The sequence below is a fragment of the Narcine bancroftii genome, chromosome 6, assembly GCF_036971445.1.
Source record: "Narcine bancroftii isolate sNarBan1 chromosome 6, sNarBan1.hap1, whole genome shotgun sequence".
In the NCBI taxonomy this organism is placed as follows: Eukaryota; Metazoa; Chordata; class Chondrichthyes; order Torpediniformes; family Narcinidae; genus Narcine; species Narcine bancroftii.
In genome coordinates this window covers 47,149,731-47,175,107 of record NC_091474.1, presented here as the reverse complement: position 1 = coordinate 47,175,107, position 25,377 = coordinate 47,149,731, and the positions used below count along the sequence as shown (strand labels likewise).

Sequence of the window (25,377 nt, the reverse complement as noted above, 5' to 3'; positions counted from 1 at the left end):
TACTTGGGGATACATGGATCAAAGTCAATGTGGATATTAGAAAGATTTGCCTGTCTGAGAGGCAGGAATGGCTGCTGAGTGTTAGAGGTTTCAAAAAGGACAGGGAAAGAAGGAAAAGAGGTGGGGGAGTGGCATTGCTGGTCATGGATCCATCACAGCTGCAGAAAAGTGGGGGGGGGGGGAGAAACTGTCTTCTGAATCAGTGTGGGTAGAAGTTGGAAACAGAAAGATGTCAATAACCCTACTGGGCGTATATTTTAGATCCCATAATAGATCTTGAGGAGCAGACAGGGAAGCATATTCTAAAAAGGTGCTAATGTAACATGGTTGTAGTGACATGTGATTTTAATTGATTGACACCAGAGAACACTACAGCACAGACCCTTCGTCCCTGTGTTGTGCCAACCCATATATTTCTTTTAAAAAATTACTAAACACACCCTGCCCCAAAACCCTCTATTTTTCTTCCATCCTTGTGCCTATCTAAGAGTCTCTTATATGCCCCTAATGTTTCAGCCTCCACCACCATCCCCGGCAAGGCATTCCAGACACCCACAACTCTCTGCATAAAAAAAAAATACCCCTGATGTCTCTCCTAAACGTCCCTCCCTTCACTTTGTGCATATGTCCTCTGGTGTTTGCTATACCTCCCCGGGAAACAGATGCTGGCTGTCCACCCTATTTATGTTTCTCCTAATCTTGTAGACCTCTATCAAGTCTCCTCTCATCTTTCCACAGTCCAAAGAGAAAAGTCCCAGCTTGCCTCATAAGACCATTTCCCAATCCAGGTAACATCCTGGTAAATATCCTCTGCACCCTCTCCATAGCTTCCACATCCTTCCTATAATGAGATGACCAGAAATGAAAACAATACTCTAAATGTGGTCTCAACAGAGATTTGTAGAGTTGTTACATGACCTCTCTCCACCTGAACTCAAGCCCACTATTAATGAGGCCCAACATCTTTTTGGCCTTTTTAACTCATCTATCAACCTGTGCAGTGACCTTGAGGAATGTATGGATTTGAACCCCAAGGTCCCTCGGTTCATCCACATTCTTCAGTAACCGACCATTAACCCTGTACTCAGCTTTCTAGTTTGCCCTTCCAAAATGCATCACTTCATACTTTTCCAGACTGAACTCCAACTGGCACTTTTCCGCCCAACTCTGCATTTGGTCTCTATCCTCTTGTAACCTTCGACAACCTTCAGCTCCATTCGCAACTCCTCCAAACTTCATGTCATCCGCAAACTTACTCACCCATCCTTCCATCTCTTCATCTAGGCCATTTATAAAAATCACAAAGAGAAGGGGTTCCAAAACAGATCCTTGCAGCACTCCTCTAGTCACCAACCTCTAGGCAGAATACTTTCCTTCCACTACTACTCTCTGCTTTCTTCATACAGGTCAATTTTTTATCCACACAGCCAAGGTTCACTGATCCCATGCCTCATGACTTTCTGGATAAGCTCTTGTGAGGGACCTTTTCAAATGCCTTGCTAAAATCCATGTAGACCACATCTATTGCCATTCCCTCAACAATTTCCTCCGCCCCAATAGTATCTAACAGCCACAGAGTGCTCTGCACTGTCTGCCTTTACCTATTCCTTCTCCCAACAGTCACCTGTCTCCCTGAAGCTCCTCTCTATGACTACCTCTGCCTCCCAAATGATCCTGTTTACACAGCTCCAGTTCCCTAAAAGGTCTCCAAGGAGCTGGAGCTGCGTGCACCTCTTGCAAGTGTAGTCATCAGGGATAATTGTGCTGTCCCAGATTTCCCACATCCTGCAATCAGAACATTCAACTACCCAAGATGCTGTGTCCATTAACCCTTCCTAATTTAAATTCAAAGATCTTACCTTATTGGAATCAAGCTCGCCACTCTCCAAGTCCCATTCTTACCCTGGGCCACCCACACATTGACCATTCTGCTTGTGCTAACCCTCTTTTTGTCATTGTCCTTTATCTTTATTACTTTTCCCACCAATCACCATTCTATTTAACCCTTTACTTACTTTTTAAAGGCACTCGCCTCCACCTCGATCCCAGCTCTCTCAATTCCCATGCTCCTCCTCCATCAGTAAGAGTCTGAGCTTTTCAAATCTTGCCTCCAACTGCTTGGGTCATCTGACTTTAATTGCCCAATCAGCTGCTTTCTGCTTTCAAATCTTGCCTCCAATGGCTTGGGCCATCTGACCTCTATTACCCAATCAGCTGCTTTCTGCTTTCAAATCTTGCCTCCAATGGCTTGGGCCATCTGACCTCAATTACCCAATCAGCTGCTTTCTACTGAGTCTGAGCTTTTCAAATATTGCCTCTAAATATTTAGGCCATCTGACTTTGATAGCCTATCTTAGAATGAAGGGTTTTAAATGGAGTGGAATTTTGTAGGTCTGTTAAGGAAGGTATCTTGACATCATAGGCATTGGAAAATAAACCAGGTCAGGTGTCAGATCTCTCAGTGGGTGAACATTTTGGCAAAAGTGAGCACAACTCTCTCTCCATTCTCACAGCACTGGAAAAGGATAGGGATAGACAATTTGGGGAAAAAAATTATTGGGGTAGGGGAAAATATGATGTTGTTTGGCAGGAGCTCTGGACCATAAATTGGGAGCAGATATACTCAAGGAAATATAAGGCTGAAATGCAGCAAATGTTCAGGGAACATGTGCATGGCACTCTGCACAAGTATGTTCCATTGAGGCAGATAAAGGATGGAAAGGTGAATGTGTACAAGAAATGCAGAAAATCTTGTTAAGAAAATCTCATGAAATGTTTAAGAAGATAGAAAATAATAGAGCTCTCAAAAATTGCACGATTGCCAGGAAAATGTTGACGAAATGTCTTATGAGAGCAGGAATGGGCGATGAGAAGGCCTTGGAGAGCAGGATTAAGGAAACCCCCAAGGTATTTTACAAGTAAGAGAAGATCAAGAGGATGAGTCGTGTGAGGTTAACACTTATCAGGGGTGAAAGAGGAAACATGTGCATGGAGTCGGAGGAGGGAGTAGAGGTCCTTAATGAAGACTTTCACTAGAGAAAGGGATATTGGTAACTGTAGGGATGATGGACCAGACTGAAACACTGAACATATTGACATTATGAAAGAGGATATGTTGAAGATTTTGAAAAACTTGGAAGTTTAAGTAATGCGCCAGGACCAGATGAGACTTACCCAAGGCTACTGTGGGAAGAGAGGGAGGAGATTGCTGAGCCACTGGCGATGATCTTCTCATCGTCACTAGGGACAGGAGAAGTACTGGAGGATTGAGGAGTTGCAAATGTTGATTCCCTGTTTAAGAAAGAGAGTAAAGAAAATCCAGGAAATTACAGACTAGTGAGTCTTACTTTAGTGATGGGCAAGTTGTTGGAGAAGATCCTGAGAGACTGGATTTATAAGCATTTAGAGGCATAATCTGATTAGGTATTAGTCAGTATGGCTTCGTCAGGGGAAGGTTGTGCCTCATGACCTTGTTTGAATTCTTTGAAGATGTAATAAAGCCCACTAATGAAGGTAGAGCAGTGGATACGGTGTACATGGATTACAGGAAGGCATTCTCAGCTGCATCTATTTCAATGCAAGGAGATTGTAGGAAAGACAGACACGCTAAGAGTGTGGATTGGCATATGGAATTATGACATTGAGGCCATTAGTGAAGCTTGGTTGCAGGAGGGGTGGGACTGGCAGCTCAATGTTCTGGGGTTCCATTGTTTCAGATACAACAGAGAAGGAAAATATCACAGCTGTGCTCAGACAGGGCAGACCAGAGGGCTCATCTACTGAGGCAAGATGAGTGGAGTTGAGACATGGGAAAGGTAATGACCACACTCATGGGGCTGTATTATAGACTGCCCAAGAGTCAACGAGAGATAGCAAACAGCTGCAGGAAACCAAGTTGTGTTAGTAGATTTTAACTTTCAACATATTGACTGAGACTCCCATACTATAAAAGGGCAGGATAGTTTGGAGTTTGTCAAATATGTTCAGAAAAGTTTTCTAAATCAATATATCGAGGTATCAATGAGAGAGAGGGCAATTCTGGATCTCCTATTAGGGAACAAGACAGGACAGGTGACAGAAGCATGCGTAGGGAACATTTTGGTCCAGTGATCATCATGCCATTAGTTTCAAGTTAATTCAGGATAAGGATAGGTCTGATCCCTGGGTTGAGATTCTAAACTAAAGAAATACCAATTTTGATGAAATGAGAAATGATCTAGAAAGTGTGGATTGGGACAAGTTGTTTTCTGGTAAGAATGCATTTGGTAAGTTGAAGACATTCAAACCTGAAATTTTGAGAGTACAGAGTTTATGTTGCTGTCAAGATTAAAGGCATAGTTAATGCACAGGGAACCTTGGTTTTTGAGGGAGATTGGGGATCTGGTTAAGAAGAGAGAGGCATATATAGGCAACAAGGAGCAAATGGGGTACTCAAGGAATATAAAAAATCCAAGAAAAAAATTAAGAAGGAAATTAGGAGGGTTGAAAGACATGAGGTGGCTTTGGCAGACAATGTGAAGGAAAATCCTAGGGTTTCTACAGGTATATTAAGAGCAAAAGTATAGTAAGGGACAAAATTGATCCCCTTGAAGATCAGAATGGTCAGCTATTTATGGAGCCACTAGAGATGGGGGATCAACCCTCTTTATTATCTTCTTCAGCATGATGCTGAAACAAGCCATGAAAGACCTCAACAATGAAGACGCTGTTTACATCCGGTACCGCACGGATGGCAGTCTCTTCAATCTGAGGCGCCTGGAAGCTCACACCAAAACACAAGAGCAACTTGTCCGTGAACTACTCTTTGCAGATGATGCCGCTTTAGTTGCCCATTCAGAGCCAGCTCTCCAGCGCATGATGTCCTGTTTTGCGGAAACTGCCAAAATGTTTGGCCTGCAAGTCAGCATGAAGAAAACTGAGGTCCTCCATCAGCCAGCTTCAAATCATGACCACCAGCCCCACCACATCTCCATCGGGCACACAGAACTCAAAACGGTCAACCAGTTTACCTACCTTGGCTGCACCATTTCATCTGATGCAAGGATCGACAAAGAGATAGACAACAGACTCGCCAAGGCAAATAGCGCCTTTGGAAGACTACACAAAAGAGTCTGGAAAAACAACCACCTGAAGAAACACACAAAGATCAGCGTGTACAGAGCCGTTGTCATACCCATGCTCCTGTTCGGCTCTGAATCATGGGTCCTCTACCGGCATCACCTACGGCTCCTAGAACGCTTCCATCAGCGCTGTCTCCGCTCCATCCTCAACATTCATTGGAGTGACTTCATCACCAACATCGAAGTACTCGAGCTGGCAGAGTCCGCAAGCATCGAATTCACGCTGCTAAAGACCCAACTGCGCTGAGTGGGTCACGTCTCCAGAATGGAGAACCATCGCCTTCCAAAGATCGTGTTATATGGCGAGCTCTACACTGGCCACCGAGACAGAGGTGCACCAAAGAAGAGGTACAAGGACTGCTTAAAGAAATCTCTTGGTGCCTGCCACATTGACCACTGCCAGTGGGCTGAGATTGCCTCCAACCGTGCATCTTGGTGCCTCACAGTTTGGCGAGCAGCAACCTCCTTTGAAGACCGCAGAGCTCACCTCACTGACAAAAGACAAAGGAGGAAAAGCCCAACACCCAACCCCAACAAACCAATTTTCCCTTGCAACCGCTGCAACCATGCCTGCCTGTTCCACATCGGACTTGTCAGTCACCAACGAGCCTGCAGCAGATGTGGACATATCCCTCCATAAATCTTCGTCCGCGAAGCCAAGCCAAAGAGAGAGAGAAGAAAGAGAAGAGAGATGGGGGAGATCTGAAACTGCTTTTTGCAACTGTATTTACCCAGGAAAGTGGCCAGAGTCTAGGGAAGCAAAGAAAACAAGCAGTGAGGTCATGTAACCTATACAAATTAAAGAGGAGGAACTGCTTGCTGTCTTTAAAGCAAATAAGGGTGGATAAATCCCCTGGGCCTGACAAGATATTCCCTTGTCCTTGAGGGAAGCTAGTTAAGAAATTGCAGAGGCCCTGGCAATTGGAGGGTAGCTCACATTGTTCCATTGTTTAAAAAAGACTCTAAAAGTAACACAGGAAATTATAGGCCAGTGAGCCTGACGTCAGTAGTAGATAAATTATTGGTATGTGTCCTAAGAGATCGAATATATAAGTATGTGGAAAGGCAGGGACTGATTAGGGATAGTCAAAATAGCTTTGTGTGTGGTAGATCATGTTTAACCAATCTTGTTGTGTATTTCAAAGAAAGTTAATGAAGGAAAGGCTGTGGATGATGTCTATATGGGTGATAGTAAGGCCTTTGACAAGATTCCACATGGGAGGTTAGTCAGGAATGTTTGGATGCTCAATATTCATGCTGAGATAGTAAACTGGATTCAACATTGACTATATGGGAGAAGCCAGAGAGTTGAAGTCGATGATTGGTTCTCAGACTGGAGGTGTGTTTCAGGGATCAGTGCTGGGACCATTGTTGTTTGTCATCTATATCAATGATTTGGATGATAATGTTTGCAGATGTCACAAAGATATGAGGTGCCGTGGACTGTGACAAAGCTGGAAAAATGGGATGAAAAATGGCAGATGGAATTTAATGCAGAAAATTGTGAACCGTTGCATTTTGGAAGGACAAACCAAGGTAGGATATTCAAGGTAAATGGCAGGGAAATAAGGAGTGTGGTGGAACAGAGACTTTTTCCACTGAGGGTAGGTGAGATACAAACCAGGGGACATAGGTTAAGGGGAAAAGTTCAGGGGGAACATGAGGAAGGACTTCTTCACTCAGAGTGGTGGGAGTGTGGAATGAACTGCTAGCTGAGGTGGTGAATGTGGGCATGATTTTAGCATTTAAGCAAAATTTGGATAGGTACATGTATGGGAGGGGTATGGAAGGCTATGTGCAGATAAGCAGGATGAGGCAGAATAATAGCTCGACACAGAGTAGAAGGGCCGAAGGCTGTTTTCTGCACTGTAATGTTTTATGGTTCTATTTGATAAGGTTCCCCATCCAAGGCTCACTCAGAAAGGGGGCATGGAATCCAAGGAGGACTTACTTTGTGGATATAGAAGGTAGAAGAATGTTGTTGTAGATGGTTTGTATTCTGCATGGAGGTCGGTGACCAGCGGTGTTCTGCAGCGATCTGTGCTTGGACCCCTCCTCTTTGAGGAAGGATAGGTTAATATGTTTGCAGATGACACAAAGGTTTGAGGTGGTGTGGATTGTATGGAGTGTTGCTTGAGGTTACAGAAGGACATTGATAAGATACAGAGGTGGGCTGGGAAGGGGCAGGTGGAGTTTAACCCACTGTTGGAACTGTGAACTGCTTCATTTCAGTAAGTCAAATTTGAAAGCCGATACAATGTTAATGGGGGAGCAGTGTGGTAAAACTAGGGGTGGGGGTGGGGGAGGATCTTAGGAGTCCATGGGACACTCAAAGCTGCTGCACATTGTATTGATAATGAATATGTATGAGATGTACCGGAAGTCACGTGGTATGAGAGAGAGAGATAAGAACACAAGCAGGAGAACAAAGGAAACGGGAAAATAAAGCCACTGAGAAGTTTACCTGATAAAACTTGTGTTTAATGTTTTATTAACTTCACATTTCGGGCCACAAATGTGACATTGGCGACGAGGATGAAAGAAGCTTGAAGAAATTTAAAGACTAAACAAGATTACAGAGGATTACAGGCAACTTCAAGGTGATAAGAATTTTCTCTTTGTCTCAGTACTTTTGGGGCTGGAATATTTCCTCATGGCTGGGGCAGACGATAACTTTCTAACACATAGTGGAATTGCTCATTTTGACCCAACGGGTGATGCAAGCACTGTAAGTGTGAAGTGGAAGGCATGGCTGGAAGAATTTGAATCCTACGCCGACAGTCGTGGCCTATTTCTAGATACCGGTACAGTTGAACAAAAAGCGCAGAGAAGGGCGTTACTTCTTTTCACGGCTGGACCCGCAGTTCAGGAAACATTTAAGACACTTTTCAATACTGGAAGAAAGGATGAGTACCGGAAAGCAGAAGATGCATTAAATGCACACTATATAGTGACACCGAATGCTACATTTCAATGCCATTTGTTTCGGAGAACGAGACAAGAAGATGGCCAGACAATTGCTCAGTACGTGACGAGACTACGCCAGCTAGCTGTTGGATGCAATTACATGCCAGCTGATTTGGACAACCAATTATTGGATCAAGTCATACAGCACTGCAGATCAGATAAACTCAGAAGACATCTACTGGAAAGAGGGAGTGAGTTGGAACTCACCGATGCTTTAACCATTGCTGCTGCATTAGAGGCTGTTGAAGGGCAATTTCATACCATGACCCTGAAAGACAACTCAAGCCAGCAAATTAAGAGGCTCTCACATCGCCATAACCAGCCAAGATATACGCCGACACAGGACGTGGAGTGTTATCGATGTGGAAACCGAGGTCACTTTGGAAAAGACCCATATTGCCCGGCCAAAGGCAAAGTTTGCAGAAAGTGTGGAGGTAAGGACCACTTTGCAAAGAAGTGCAAAAGCAAGTCCAATGCAGACCAGAAGAGGAAGAGTACAACTTCCAAAGGCAAAGCCTGGGGGAAAGGAAAGTATCCTGGAAAGAAAGATACCATTCGCCAGATAGACGGTGACGATGATGATACCCAGGAGGAACAGAGTTGTTACCAATTTACGTTGAATGAAGTACATCATGAGAAGGTCCCAGTGATCATTGGTGGAGTGACAGTTCAGGTCATTGTAGACTCAGGCAGTGACAGTAATGTGATTGATCGACATTTATGGGAGAAGTTGAAAAGGAAAAAGATCATCTGTACCTCAAAGAAGTGTTCCAAGAAACTGTATCCATACACAGCAACAAAGCCATTGCAGACCATTGGATGTTTTACTACAACTGTTGAAGCTGGAGATAAGTACACTGAAGCAGAGTTTATGGTCATAGAAGAGAGGGGAGAACCATTGTTGAGTAGAAGCACAGCGCAAGACCTGGCAATACTTCATATTGGAGCTTGTGTCAATTCAATTCAGTCATACGAGGATATGAAGCAAGAATTCCCCGCAGTCTTCCAAGGAGTAGGAAAGCTGAAAGGTCGACAATTGAAGCTAGCGGTAGATGAAACGGTCAAACCTAAGGCACAACCAATGCGCCGAACTCTGTTTGGACTTCGTGGGAAAGTCGAAGCCAAAATTAAAGAATTGATCGAACAAGACATTATTGAACCTGTGGAACATTCAACTCAATGGGTCAGCCCAGTAGTGATTGTGCCCAAACCAAAGGGTGACATAAGACTATGTGTTGACATGAGAATGGCCAATGAAGCTATAATTAGAGAACGACACCCTATACCAACAGTGGAGGAAATACTTCAAGAACTAACTACCAGCAAGGTATTCTCAAAAACTGATCTGAAATGGGGCTATCATCAATTAGAGCTGGATCCAGGTTCCCGAGATGTAACAACATTTGTGACTCACTGTGGATTGTATCGTTACAAGAGACTATCATTTGGAATTAATGCAGCTTCGGAGATCTACCAGTATGAAATCCATCGAGTGATTCAAGGCATTCCTGGAGTTGCCAACATTTCTGACGACATCATAGTCCATGCACCAACGAAGGAAGAGCATGACAAACGGTTGAGGCGTGTACTATCTAGACTACAGGAGGCAGGCCTTACCGTGAATGGAAACAAGTGCCAGTTTGGTGTGTCAGAAATGGACTTCATGGGACACAGACTTACACGGGAAGGACTAAACCCTGCAGAGGCCAAGGTGAAAGCTATTGCAGAGGCACGTGCACCTCAGAATGCAACAGAGGTGAGGAGTTTCCTGGGATTGGTCAATTTTTGTGCAAAGTTCATTCCTAATTTCGCTACAGTGGCAGAACCACTAAGGAAACTAACCAGGAAAGGAGTACCATTTCATTTTGGATCTGAGCAGAAGAAAGCGTTCACAGCGCTGAAGCAAAGCCTGACAGATGCAAAAACTCTTGGATATTACGATCCGGCGGCATCAACCAAAGTCATAGCGGATGCCAGCCCAGTTGGTTTAGGAGCCGTGTTGGTCCAGATGCATGATGGAGGACCGAGAATCATTGCCTATGCCAGCAGATCGTTATCAGATGTGGAAAGAAGATACTCTCAGACAGAGAAAGAAGCACTCGGACTTGTATGGGCCTGTGAGAGGTTCCATGCATATTTATACGGCATTGAATTTGAACTCATCACAGATCATAAGCCATTAGAGGTGATCTATGCACCTAGATCCAAACCATGTGCCAGAATAGAGAGATGGGTACTCAGACTACAACCCTACAAATATAAAGTAATCCACATTGCAGGGAAAGCAAACATTGCAGATCCGCTGTCCAGATTGGTGAAGGATGGTGGTCCACAATCCAAGTCAGAATTGGGAACAGAAACAGAGAGCTTTGTACGCTTCATAGCTATTCAGGTGACACCGAAAGCAGTGACTACGAAGGAGGTCGAGAGAGAATCCGAACGTGATCCAGAACTCAGGGAAGTAAGAGAATGCATACAGAGTGGACAATGGGACAAGTGTACTCACAAGGCTTACATTCCCATTAGAGACGAACTTTTTGCATCGGACAATGTGTATTGAGAGGTTGCAGATTGGTGATACCACAAAGATTGAGACCGAAGATCGTATCCTTAGCGCATGAAAGACACCTAGGTATTGTTGGTACCAAGCAAAACCTCAGGACCAAGGTATGGTGGCCAGGTTGTGATAAAGACGCAGAGAGATTTGTTAAAACTTGTCACGGATGTCAAATCACAAGTAGGAGTAATCCGCCAGAACTGATCCGGAGTACGCAACTCCTGACTGGACCATGGATCGACGTAGCTGTTGATTTTCTTGGACCTTTACCGATGGGTGAATCAATTATGGTAGTGATAGATTACTACAGCAGATACTATGAGTACGTGGTGTTGAAGTCCACAACCACTGAAGAAACAATACAAGCGTTAGCAGAGATATTTGCAAGATATGGATTACCTGTTACATTATACTCTGACAATGGTCCACAATTCATTTCAGAGACATTTGCGGAATGTCTCTGATGCATTAGAGGCTGTTGAAGGGCAATTTCATACCATGACCCTGAAAGACAACTCAAGCCAGCAAATTAAGAGGCTCTCACATCGCCATAACCAGCCAAGATATACGCCGACACAGGACGTAAAGTAACTCCGAAATGGCCGCAAGCCAACGGGGAAGTAGAGAGACAAAATCAGTCCATTGAAAAACGATTGAGGATTGCACACGCAGAAGGACAAAATTGGCGAGAAGCATTGCTATCTTATGTGGCTGTCTATCGAGCAACGCCTCATGCAACCACTGGAAAAAGTCCTGCAGAAGCATTTTTTGGGAGAAATATCCGCACAAAAATGCCAGAAATAAAGGAAATCCGAGACGATCAGGAGATGAGGGACCACGATGCTGAAAAGAAAGGTGCAGCAAAGCTGTACACAGATTCGAAACGTGGAGCCAAGTACTCAGACATCATGCCAAGAGATAATATTCTAGTGAGGCATGAAACTGGTGGTAAGCTAGACACACCTTATTACCATCAACCCTATACTGTCGTATCCAGAAGTGGCAGTATGGTGACAGTCAAGTCTCCGACTGGAGTCCTGTATAAGAGAAATGTATCAGGTGTAAAAAGGTACCAGTCCAGAGATACATCGAGCGAAGAGGTTGAAAGGCCAATACGAGATGTTGAAACTGAGAGACCTGATGATGTTCCAGAGGCAGTTACCAGCACTCCTGATGAAGTGACTAGAGCGCCAGAAAGCCGTGGTGAGCAGTATTTCCGACGCTGAGAGTGAACAACCGAGAAGCGACGACAATATCGCAGGCAGGCCGAAACGAAACCGGAAAGCGCCCAAACAATACGAAGACTTTGTGCCATAGTTTTAATAAGAACTTTGGGACAGTATTTTAATCTTATATCATAAAGTGCATGTATGAGTGCTGTAGGAAGTAAATTTTATGTAGTTGAGTTATAGTATTACCATTAGTTACGATGTTTGTAGGTTTCCGAGGGATATTGGAAGGTGAAGGTAAAGTTTATTTCTGATTAAAGGAGGGATGTCATGATAATGAATATGTATGAGATGTACCGGAAGTCATGTGGTATGAGAGAGAGATAAGAACACAAGCAGGAGAACAAAGGAAACGGGAAAATAAAGCCACTGAGAAGTTTACCTGATAAAACTTGTGTTTAATGTATTACACAAGTTTCGGGCCACAAATGTGACACACATGTTGATAGTGTTGTTAAGAAGGTGCATGGTGTGTTGGCCTTCATTAACCGTGAGCCATGATGTAGTGCTGAAAGATCTTATTTAGATCTTACCTGGAAAACTGTGTTCAGCTCTGGTCATCTCACTATGGTAAGAATGTGGATACTATTGGAGAGGATGCAGAGTAAATTTGAAAGGTCACTCCTTGGATTGATGAGCATGACTTATGAAGATAGGGTGAGTGAAATTGGTCTTGGAACACTGGACGATGAGGGGTGATCCCAAGACATGTATAAATGATGAGATGCATTGATTGTTTGGATGGCCAGAGGCTTTTTCCCAGGGCTGAAATGGCTAACTCTAGAGGGCATATATTTGAAAGTGATTTTCACAGTTTGGTGGGTTCATGGACTGTGCTGCCAGCAACAATGGTGAAATCAGAACTGTTAGATAGGTACATAGAACTGATAAAAATGCATTTGGGAAATTCTACATTGTCGTTGGAGCAGGTTATTAGGTCAGCACGTAACAGTGGGCTGAGGCTCCTGTACTTTGCTGCAGATTTCTATGTTCCATGGGTTAGGATTAATGCATATTTGGAAAGTCATGGTCAGATTAAGGACAGTCAACAAGGATTTGTGAGGAACGAGTCACATTTCAGCTACTTGATTAGGTTTTTTTGAGGAAGTGATGAAGGCAGTTGATGAAGGTAGGGGAGTTGTTGTTGGTGACGCAAGGCATTTGACAAGGTCTCTCACGTTAGGCTGATTCTGAAGTTGTGGATGCTTGAGATCCATAGCAGGTTGATAGTTTGGATATGAAATTGGCTGGCTCATAGAGAGAAATGGGGCAAGTCTGTTATTCAGGCTGGAGGCCTGTGACCAGTGGTGGTCCACAGGGATCGGTGTTAGAATCCCCATTTGTGATGAACGTAAATAACTTGGGTGAAGAGGGTGAGCTTGCAGAAGATGCAGAGATGTGTTGAATTGTGGAGAGTATAGAGGGTTATCGATGTATAGAACAGAATATAGATAATCTGGGGAGAGAAATGGCTGATGAAGTTTAGGTTCAGATTTATTGTCATCGAGTACATCTATTTCATCATATACAACCCTGAGATTCTTGTTCCTGTGGGCCAGGCAGAATTACCACTTAATGGTAGTAAAAAAAAAACACTGTACACAACATACACATGTAAACAAATAAACAAATGTAAACAAATGACTATGCAATACAAAGAGGAGAAAAACAAACCATAAAGGGCAAACGTAAGAATCCTGAAATGAGTCCCAGGTTGAGTTTCTTGTTGAGGAATCTGACAGTGGAGGGGTAGCAGCTGTTCCTTAACCTGGTGGTGCGAGTCTTGTGGCACCGACACCTCTTTCCTGCTGGCAGCAGTGAGAACAGGGCGTTTGCTGGGTGGTGTGGATCTTTGATGATTACTGCTGGTCTCCGACGGCAACGTTCCCCATACATGTTCTCAATAAAGATAGGGGTCTTAAAGCATTAATGAGCAAAGGGATTGGTGGGGCTGGGGTGAGAGGAGTCCAGGTCCTGAGTTCATCGAAAAGTGACCATGCAAGTAGATAGGGCGGTAAAGAAGGTGTGTGTTAATTTGGTTTCCTTTGGGTGATTCAGTTCCTTCCCATGTTCCATAGACATATTGGGTTCGAAGGTCACATGGGTGTAATTGAGTGGTGCAGGATTGTGGGCTGGAAGGGCCTGCTATCATTCTGTATCTCTATGAAATATGAAAAAGCTAGGATGGTCTTCTCTGGCGTGCAGGAGAGTGGGAAGCAACCAGACACTGAGATATAAAATCATGGACAGTCATAATCTTTTGCCCCAGGACAAATATGTCACCCACTCGAGGACATCCATTTCAGGTGAAGGGGAATGTTCAGGACAAATAATTTACACAGAGTGGTGTGAGAGAAAAGCCTAATAGCCTGAATACGCCTGGGATTGTCTGATCTCAGAAGGTAAGCAGGCGCAGGCCTGGTCAGCCCTTAGAGCAGAGACCGCCTGGGAACACCAGGTGCTGTAGGTTTCTGTGAGGGGACAAAGTGGCGATCCTTGCAGTGGACAAAAGTTAAAGAATTTAAAGAATGGCTCATTCTACACTTAGAATGAAATTACCCGACAAATAATGAAACCTTTACCTTTAATACTAGTCCACTTGAAGGGTTGATGGGATAACTCTCAGGTATAAACAGTTTGACTTGGACACTATCTTCAGCACAGACATGTAACTGGGGACAACGTCTAAAAGACATTTGGGTAGGAAAGGTTTCGAGTGAGATGGCCCAACACAGGTTGGCAGGGACAGCCTTGGCCCCTCCTGGCACCTTGATGCAGGGCTCAAGCCTGATCCTTTGCTATCTAACGAGTGACCTGCTGAGTTTCTGCAGCATCGGGTTCTCGCCCTCCTGGTACAAGGGTCTCCGTGACTTCTCGACCGGGGACCGTTCAGCCCTTCGAGTCTGGACACTCCACCCACCAGGAGTGGCCGACACGGCGGCTCCGGGTCTCCCAACGGGGCACTTCCCTGTCCCCATCTCCGGCAGAGTCACGACCCCTCCCCCCCTCCCCCCCCTCCCCCCGCCCCCTCCCCTGGCCGGGCCGAAGCGAGCTCACCTGCGGCCGCAGTCCTCCCAATCCGTAATCCCTCCCACTTCGGGGGGTCCGAGCGACGCGCCGAGAAGCGCCGTCTACGTCACAAGCAGGCGAGCACTTCCGCTTGTTGCAGAGGCGGCCGCCAGCGCCGAGGTCGCGGCCGTCAACGAGGAGGGATGTTTAACGGCTCGTCATTCTCTGCCTTCTGGCTAAACTACGCATCCTTTCCTCCAAATTCGTGTGTCCGGTACTTCCATCATGAGGAGAAACCGACGGGCACCATGGAAACGGACCCAGCGTCTCCGGGCACAACTCCCATTGCAATTCCCCGTTCCCTTCTGCCCCTGGTCTCACGCACTGCCAGACGGAGACCACCCGCTGTCTGATGCACTGCCAGACTGAGACCACCCGCTGTCTGATGCACTGCCAGACTGAGACCCCTCCCCCTCCGCTGTCTCACGCACTGCCAGACGGAGACCCCCTCCCCCTCCGCTGTCTCACGCATTGCCAGACGGAGACCCCCTCCCCCTCCGCTGTCTCACGCACTGCCAGACTGAGAACCCCTCCCCCTCGCTGTCTCACGCACTGCCAGACGGAGACCACCCGCTGTCTCACGCATTGCCACACTGAGACCCCCTCCCTCTCCGCTGTCTCACGCACTGCCAGACGGAGACCACCCGCTGACTCATGCACTGCCAGACTGAGACCCCCTCCCCCTCGCTGTCTCACGCACTGCCAGATGGAGACCACCCGCTGTCTCACTCACTGCCAGACTGAGGCCCCCTCCCCCTCGCTGTCTCACGCACTGCCAGATGGAGACCACCCGCTGTCTCAATCACTGCCAGACTGAGATTCCCTCCCCCCTCCGCTGTCTCACGCACTGCCAGATGGAGACCACCCGCTGTCTCACGCATTGCCAGACTGAGACCCCCTCCCCCTCCGCTGTTTCCGCACTGCTAGACGGAGACCACCCGCTGTCTCACGCATTGCCAGACTGAGACCCCCTCCCCCTCTGCTGTCTCACGCACTGCCAGACGGACACCACCCGCTGTCTCACGCATTGCCAGACTGACCCCCTCCCCCTCCGCTGTCTCATGCACTGCCAGACGGAGACCACCCGCTGTCTCATGCACTGCCTATCTGAGACCCCCTCCCCCTCGCTGTCTCACGCACTGCCAGATGGAGACCACCCGCTGTCTCACTCACTGCCAGACTGAGACCCCCTCCCCTCCGCTGTCTCACGCACTGCCAGACGGAGACCACCCGCTGTCTCATGCACTGCCAGACTGAGACCCCCTCCCCCTCGCTGTCTCACGCACTGCCAGACGGAGACCACCCACTGTCTCATGCACTGCCTGACTGAGACCCCCTCCCCCTCACTGTCTCACGCACTGCCAGATGGAGACCACCCGCTGTCTCACTCACTGCCAGACTGAGACCCCCTCCCCCTCGCTGTCTCACGCACTGCCAGACTGAGACCACCCGCAGGCTCACGCACTGCCAGACTGAGACCACCCGCAGGCTCACGCACTGCCAGTCTGAGAATTCTGTGCAACAGAATTCTACTTACATGGAGTCTATGTCAAAATGTACCTGGGAAATAGGTGCTTTGAGATCTTTGAACTAGGACAGTGACAGAGCCAGTGATTAACTCAGTTGGGAAAAAAAAAATCATCTACTGGCTTGTTACTGGAGATCAGTGGAGTCAGAAGCTATTGTGAAGATAAGGATACTTGCTCCTTGATACTTGTGCCACTAATTTCAAAACGTATTTGGGGAGATGGTGGGGGGGGGGGGGGGTGCGGAGGGGGGAGGTGTAGGATAATTCCACTCTTAATTTAATTCATTTCATTTTCTATTATATTTTTATTTGCAAGTACCTGATCAATTGCAGCAAGGTAGGATTTTGGCACATATGTATATTGTACAATGTATATGATAATCATGACCACATTTTAGGTTATTTAATAATTTAATCAAGCCCTCTTCACTCTGCTACCATTGGGGAAAAGGTACAGGAACCTAAAGACGAGCACCCAGTGGCACAAGGACAGCTTCTTCCCCACTGCCATCAGATTCCTGAATGATCAATGAACCAAAGACCTTTTTGTGCACTACTATTTTAATTTTGTTTTGTAGTAATGTCATAAGATGGTTATAATATGAATGTTTGCTCTATGACGCTGCTGTAAAACCCCGAATTTCATGACTTGTTCATGACAATAAATTCTGATTCTCATTACTCTGGTTTTAGACATCATTGGTTGAAAACTAACTGAAGAAACACAATTTTACCCCTTGACTGAATCCTGTGAAAATTCAGCATTTATCATGAAATTCTGAAATTAACAGAATTGCTGATAATGTTTCAGGAAGCATTCAGTAAGCTGTCAGTGCTGGTGCAGCTCGGTCGAACCAGGTGGGAGCAGGGAATGGAGGTGTGTCTTTCAATGTTCCTCTGCACTTACCATCAGTTGGCCAATATAAGTTTAAACCACCCATAGAACGAGGCCAGTAATGTTTTCTTTACATTGAAGATCCATGCAGTTCAAAGCTAAAGATGGCAGCACCTATGCTTGGCAACTCAGACCACAAGGTTTACATGCTCTGGGGGATCAATGGATGGGCACCGGTCACCACAATGGGAGGACAACCCCATGGCGAGGAGAAGCCTGTGCGAAAATCCTATGGGTTGGGAGACCACAGCTGTGGACCAACAAGGGGCTCACTGACTGAAGGACCTGCACAGGCTGTGGGGTGTTGGGGACTGGCTTGTGGGAACCGCACATTTTGGGACCAAGATCTGTGAGGGTGCCATTGGTGAGCAGGCCTCCCAAAGAGCCTCAGGCGCTGACGTTTTCCTGGTTGGATCAAGGATTCAGAAACAGGGGCCAAGGAGAGGTTGGAGCATGGATTCACCACTGAAAAAGACAGGATGCCATGGAGGGAGGTAAGAAGAGCACAGGAGATGGTACGAGTAAAGGAGGCAGTTGGATCCATGGACACTCTTTCTGAAGGGATTCTCTTTTGCTTCTTGTCTTGATAGTGGGAGGGGCTATTTGTGTGTCTTTCCAGGGCAAGGAAAAATAAACATATTTTGTGTATTTCATGCACATGACCATAAATTAAATCTTGGATCTTGCTGACATGAAATATAAACAAATTTTAGACATTTTCCTGAACCATCCTGTATTATCTGTCATTCATGTAGCTACGATGTATAGTTCTTGTCAACACCAAATATAACGTGACAGGAAGGTTTTTTCCTTTTTTTTTCCCGTGTTATTCATTTTTTAATCAATTATATAAGGGTTTAATTAGGTCTTAGATCATATTATCACATTAGACAGGAATTACTCTGTTATGACGAAGACTTGGTATAATGTAACTCATTCGGTTTCTATCCAGAATTATTTTTAAGAAATGTTTAATCAACAAATATGGATGGATTTGAATTACATTTATATTAATTGATATGTCTATGAAGTGACATGCTTTTTTTCTATATTAGTAGAGTTTGTATGTAGTATATTCATCCTAATGAATATGTTAAACTCAATAAAAATATTTTAATAAGAAAAAATAGTTCAACTATAAGTCCACTCCTCAATCAATTATTCCTACATCACAATCATCCAGCAGTTCCGCGACGGTATGATGGTGAAAGTTCTGGATGACGGCAACGAGTTGGAGGCCTTCCCAGTGACAAATGGCGTCAAACAAGGCTGCGTTCTTGCTACGACTCTGTTCAGTATGGAATTCTCTGCCATGCTGACAGATGCCTTCCGTAACTACGAAGAAGGGATCCACGTCATGTACAGGACTGACGGAAGGTTGTTCAACCTCAGGCGCCTGCAGGCAGTTACAAAGGTGCAAGAGACTGTCATCAGAGATTTCTTCTTGGCTGATGACTGCGCACTCAATGCCAGCACAGAGCAGAAGATGCAGCATGAAATGGACTGCTTCTCACAAGCCAGTGACAACTTTGGTCTCACTATCCAAAAAGACTAAAGTTATGTACCAGCCTTCTCCAAGAAAGCCGCGCATCACGGTGAAGGGCCAGAACCTCCAGGCAGTCGACAACTTCACCTACCTGGGTAGCATACTCTCTCGTGCAGTGAACATAGGCACTGAGGTCAACAACAGGATTGTCAAAGCCAGCGCTGCCTTTGGAGACTCCGTTTATGAAGGCTCTTGCCGAAAAAACTTCCCCAATCAGGGTTCTCCAGGTGATAACCTTTGTCTGGGAGCAGAGAGGACTCAACCTTACCACCAGGCTGAAGGTCTACTGTGTAGAGGTTCTTACCACATCCCTTTAGGGCCCAGATTGGCCTCACCAGTCACCTCCAGACCCGCAGTCTATTTGACTTTGAAGCCATGGTCATATTCGACTACGAAGGACAAACAACATCATCATTCCTACATATTCAGGAAATAGATCCTTCCTATTTTACAGATGGACCAGGTAAACACTCTGCAATTTTATCAGTACAAGGTATTTCACTCAATTACATGTTTCACAAAACTCTGCACCTCAGCGTGAAATGGGCTGAGATGCCAGTTTCCTGGACCCAACACATGATGGCATCGTGAAGAAAACACATATTTCCTAAGGAGTTTGTGGAGGCTGGGTATAACACTAGAAACCCTGGCAAATTTCTATGGATGTGTGGTGGAAAGTGTGCTGCATCAAGGTCTGATGTAGGAATTCCAGTACCCCTGTGTATAAAGCCCTGCAAAAGAAAGTGGACACAGCCCAGGACATCACAGGCAAAATCCACCCCACTATGCTGCTGTTGGAGGGCAGCAGCAATCATCAAGGATCCACACCACCCAGCACATACTCTGTTCTCACTGCTGCCACCAGGAAAGGGGTATAGGTGCCACAAGACTCACACCACCAGGTTCAGGAACAGCTGCTACCCCTCCACCATCAGACTCCTCAACAACAAACTCAATCAGGGATTCATTTAAGGACCCTACTTGTGCACTTTATTGATACTCTTTTGTTCTCTCTGTATTGCATAATCAGTTTGTTTACATTTGTTACCTGTTTAAAATTCTTTATTTGTTTTTATGTATATTGTTATGGGCCCAGAGGACCCCAAAACCCAGCAGCAATAGAAATTCATCAAGACAAATGGTTATTTAAACAAAATATGCTTTTAATTACCTTTAATCATGAAAACAAGATCAAACTTTAATTTATTGGTAATAACTAACTTAACCTAACTTAACCCCTTTCTAATTTTAAGCGCATGTATATGTAATGTGTGTGTAAGTTTCAAAAAGTTCTTTGATTCACAGTCCAATCTCACTTCTCACTCCTCCAAGTACACCAGTATCAGGCATTTCTTATACTGTGCATAGAATTTAACATTTATGAAGTTCACCAGCCTTTAATGCTTGAAAGGTAAATGGTTATCGCTCAGGAAGGCTCTTGTCAGTTTTCAGAGAGATTTATTGCTTGTGGGACACCCACAACTGATTCCTTCCAATCACCCACTTCAGTGTCTTGCCGAAGAAACTTGCCCCATCAGGGTTCTCCAGATGATAACCTCTTTCTTTCAGGTCACCAGCCACTTCAGAGTCTTGCCGAAGAAACTTGCCCCATCAGGGTTTTCCAGATGATAACCTCTTTCTTTCAGGTCACCACAGAGTTCCTTTTTGTTTCCCTTACATTATACAGCCAGCCATATCCTCTTGTATAGACCACAAGAGCTATGACCAGGCTGAACCAAGAACTCACAACCCATCTTCAAAATTGGGTGTTTCCACAAGCTTGCCAGCTTGTCCTGTTCTAGTCCCAGCTGCTGCTGCTGAACTATAGAACTAAATTCTCTCTCTCTCTCTCTTACACACACACATGACCCCCGGCAGCAAACTGCACTCTGACAGACTGCGGCTCCAGACCGAATCTTTCGAGTTCGTTCACCTGTTACTTTCCAAAGCAATCATTACTCCACACCATGACCAATTAACACCTATTTATGAAGTTGTAATCCATGTCCACTTAACACTTACTTGTGAAGTCTCTGTAGGCATCCTTCAAAGTTATTGCAAAGGCACTCAGAGCCTGGACTGTCTGGCTTGAGCAGAGCTCTGGGATCTTAAATGAAATATGTTTTGAAGTGTTTGTATCTTGTGTGTGACCTACACTAAAAAAACCTGCCAAAATTTATCTCCTTCAACACATATTTATATATAATAAAAAAATATAATCGGTCACAATATGCTGTGTACAGTCTCCCTCCCCCCCCCCCCCCCCCCCCCACTACCAATAAGTGGTAATTCTGCCTCGCCTACAGGGGAAGAATCTCAGGGATGTAAGTGATGTCCTATATGTACTCTGACAATAAATCTGAAATCACATTCTCATCGGAATCAAAGCCCCCGCCTTTGTGATATCTATGAATGCAATCGCTTGAATGGACAACATGGAACTCGTACAGGGGGACAGAGGCGGACGTTTATTATGCAGTAGTGTCTGCGAGTCCAGGGTCCACGAAGCGGGGTCGACGAGAGACAAGCGTCGTGCGGAGTCAACTCGGGACGGTCGTCTCCCCCCCACCCACCCCCCCACATCCACCCCCCCCCCCCCATCCCCCACCTCCTCGCCTCCAGTTCACCCGCCGGCCGTTTCGAGATTCTTTATCTCATTCGGCTCGATCTACCTGCACGATGGCACCCGGAGGGAGTTGCGGTAGACTGATCACCAGCTGCTCGGAGGTGGGGGGTGGGCTGCGAGCGGGAACGGCTCGCCCTGGCACGGTGAGCCCGGTTCGGACACCGCGCACTGAGTCCAGATGCCATGAATACCCCGGCGCTCATTCCTGTGCACGGGAGTGGGGCTCAGAAAGACGGATTCGCTTCCAGACCGGATCAGATACGGGTTCAGGGACAAGCGAAGGATCTGGGAAATGAGACCCTTCAATCGTGATGATTTATTCGTCGATAATCGTATCCTTTAAGGTATTTAAATCCAGATCCAAATCGAGGGGCAGGTCATTAGAGAGCCCGCAGTAATTGTACCTGTTGAGGCCGAAATCTTCCTGCACTTTCTGCATCTGCACTCCGGAAACGATCAGCCTCCTGCCCAGAAGGGACACCTTCACCTTCTGTGGGTCGGTGCCAGCCAGGTGCAAGGACCCCGCGAAACCGCGGCTCCATCCACCCGCCTTTGCCCCGCTCATGTTGGCCTCGGTCCACGAGGTCCAACTCTGCGCTGGGGTTGACGTTCTGGCCCAGGGTGTTGTCGCTTCACCGTGCAGGGCAACGTTTCTTACCTCATTGGACGTGTCACCCACTTGGGGCGAAAACCCGGGCATTCATTTCACTCGCAACTTCAGAGATCAGCCACATCTCAAGGTCCACGTGTGTATTCACGGAAGGACGGGGTTTTTAGAAATCACACTAGCCCGAGGGAAGGAAGGTGATGACATCCAAAGCTGACTTTAAAGCCTATTTTAATTGGGGAAAATTCTGAACAGAACCCGAGATCTACTCCCGGGCTTCACAGCCCCTGAATCCTGCATAGAACTCTACATCTACTGCCAGTTTTCATGACCTTGAATTCTGAATAGAACCCTACATCAACTGCCAGTCTTCATGTCCATGAATAGAACCCTAGATCTACTGCCAGTCTTAATGAGCCCTTGAATCCTGAATTGAGTAAAGAGCTCTTCCGCCTGCTTTGTGGAAACAAGAATCCCACTTGGCCTCATTGTGTGGTTATAGACCAGTGGTTCCCAAACTTTTTCAGGTTGCTGGCCCTTTGGCTACCAGGCCAGATCCCTAATACCCCTCCATAAACACATACAATGAATGCACACCTCTTTCTTGGTATTAGGTCTACCACAATTTTAAAACAACAACAGAGGGACCTTGGGGTCCAAATCCATGCATCCATCAAGGTCTCCACGCAGGTTGATAGGATAGCTAAGAAGGGCTATGGTGATTGGGAAGCGGATATGGTTCCTGTTGTGGATATCCGGAATCTGTTTCTGGAACACTGGCAGACTACAGCATTCCTTGACCTTTGATAGCCATTCTTTGCAGATGGATCATCGGCCAGTACTCTCAGTCCACAATATTGAGCCAACCTATACAAGGCTATCCACCTGTAACTCTAACCCTTTCCTCTCTCACATCCTCTATTGCAATCATGTGCTGATCTAGGTTTTCAGTGTCCCTATTGTACCAGCCGTCACCATGCAATGCTTTCTGTGTAAAAACCTACCTCTGAAGTCTCCCCTAAACTTTCCTCCACATGAGAGGTCATGTTGCAACTCTACAAATCTCTGGTGAGATCCTCCTTGGAGGATTGTGTTCAGTTCTGGCCACCTCATTATAGGAAGGATGTGGAAACTATGGAGAGGGTGCAGAGGAGACTTACCAGGATGTTGTCTGGATTAGAAAATAAATCTTATGAAGCAAGGTTAGCAGTGCTGGGACTTTGGTCTCTGGAGCGTAGAAGGATGAGAGGAGATATAATAGAGGTCTACAAGATTATGAGAGACATAGGGTGGACAGTCAGTGCATTTTTTCCAGCAAACACCAGAGGACATCTATACAAAGTGAAGAGAGGAACGTTTAAGGGGTGTTAGTTCTTTTTTAAACATAGAGTGTTGTGGGTGCCTGGAATGCCTTGCCGGGGTGGTGGTGGAGACTGAAACAAGAGAGGTATTTAAGAGACATATACAGGCACATGGATGGAAGGAAAACTGAGGATTACAGGGTGGGGAAGGTTTAGTATTTTTGGTAGAAATATATGAGGTGCCTTGCCATTGAGGGCCGAAGGGCCTGTACTGATTTGCAGTTTTCTCTGTTCTGTTAAAAAAATGAATCTAACACTCTATCAAGAAGGTGCTGGTGCCCAAGGGCTATGACGCAGCGCATACCCTTTTCCCCCATCGCCCCCTTGGATTTTTTCATTGGCCCCTTTGGGGCAGCATCACCCACTTTGGGAATGACTGTTATAGACAAACTGTCAGATTTCCTCCTGTTAGTCATTGAAGAATGAGAAGACCACTTTGTGACCAAAAAGAGTGAAGGTCACTTTTTGTTCGGCTGACCCACAGAAAGAGTTCTACGTTCAGGAGAGATACTGAGCTTGGATGGTGACCAGAGTGGGAGTCACATGAGTTCGGCTGACCCATGGAAAAGGTTCTGGCAGCTTCATGAGCATTGCTTGCTTTGTGTCCCCTGTGCCAAAGAAGAGGGGAATTTTAGTTGAAGCATCTCTACAAGGTTTTTGTGACTTAATCAACATTTTGTCACCCCGATCTCTTTCATCCACTTCATGAACTGCTCATTTCATCTGTGTGTTTGATCCATCTAATGCCTGCTTGTCGCATCAACTTCAAGCTCACATGACATCACTGAATTTCTGAAACTGAACTTTGAACTGCCTTCCAAGAATTGGGCTTTGAGTTGTAGTGGCTTGGGGTGTTGCTCACACATGCGCGCACACACACACACACACACACACACACACACACACACACACACACACACACACACACACACACACACACACACACACACACACACATTCACAAACACACACACACGCACATATGTTTGCATATCGTTGGGGTTAAGTTAGATAAGTTTGAAATTAGATTAAGTGTTATATTATTGTTTATTAATAATTACAGATATGATTTTGAATACAGCACCATCTGGGCTCATTTTTAGTCACTGCTGTCTGATACATAACAGGCAGAGAAATGGCAGATGCAGTCAAACCTGACAAGTGTGAAGTGATGCACTTCTAGAATTCCCAGCAGCATGGAGGAACAGAGGGATCTCGGGGTCCAGGTCCATAGATCATTCAAAGTTGCTGCTCAGGTTGATAAGGTGGTTAAGAAGGCGAAAGGTGTATTGGCCCACATTAGTCAGGGGCTTGAGTTCAGGACCTTCGGGTGAATGTTACAGCTCTATCAAACTCTGGTAGGAACACACTTGGAGTACACCCATATTGCATTCAGTCCTGTTCTCTTAATTACAGGAAGGTTGTAGGAGCTTTAGAAGGGGTGCAGAGGATATTTACCAGGATGCTGGTTGGATGGGAGAATGTGTCTTGTGATGAAAGACTGAGCAAACTGCTGGTTTTCTCTTTAGAGCGATGGAGCATAAGAGGTCACTTAGTAGAGATGAACAAGATTTGTGAGAAGTAGCCAATGAGCTCCTCTTTCCTAAGGTCAATTCAAGGGGACATTTGTTTTGGGTGAGTGAAGGAAAGTTTAGGGGAGACTTCAGAGGTAGGTTTTTACACAGAGCATTGCATGGTGGTGGCTGGTACAATAGGGACACTGAAAACAGATCAGCCCAGGATTACAATAGAGGATGTGAGGGAGGAAAGGGTTAGATTTACAGGTGGATAGCCTTGTATAGGTTGGCTCAATATTGTGGACTGAGGGTACTGGCCATCTGCAAAGAATGGCTATCAAAGGCCAAGGAATGC

The 25,377-nt window shown here is 45.8% G+C and overlaps 1 protein-coding gene across 8 annotated transcripts in view; it reads right to left on the bottom strand.

Annotated features, from left to right (window-relative positions):
• The window catches only part of LOC138736045 (protein mono-ADP-ribosyltransferase PARP11), an 89,177-nt gene extending 66,912 nt beyond the window's left edge, over positions 1 to 22,265 (bottom strand). The window contains exons 1-2 of one of the 8 annotated variants that reach the window (XM_069884874.1): positions 14,931 to 15,023; positions 3,175 to 3,291 (exon numbers count right to left, since the gene is read on the bottom strand). Coding sequence is in view for 1 of the 8 variants with exons in the window: in XM_069884885.1 (XP_069740986.1) it covers positions 14,456 to 14,569 (114 nt within the window). In the remaining 7 variants the exon portion in view is untranslated. Of the gene's footprint in view, positions 1 to 2,015; positions 2,036 to 3,174; positions 3,292 to 13,547; positions 13,678 to 14,455; positions 14,853 to 14,930; positions 15,028 to 22,195 lie in introns of those variants that run through there. The other 7 variants (XM_069884876.1, XM_069884883.1, XM_069884875.1 and 4 more) reach the window with 7 other exon arrangements.
• Between the last annotated feature and the right edge of the window lie 3,112 nt (positions 22,266 to 25,377).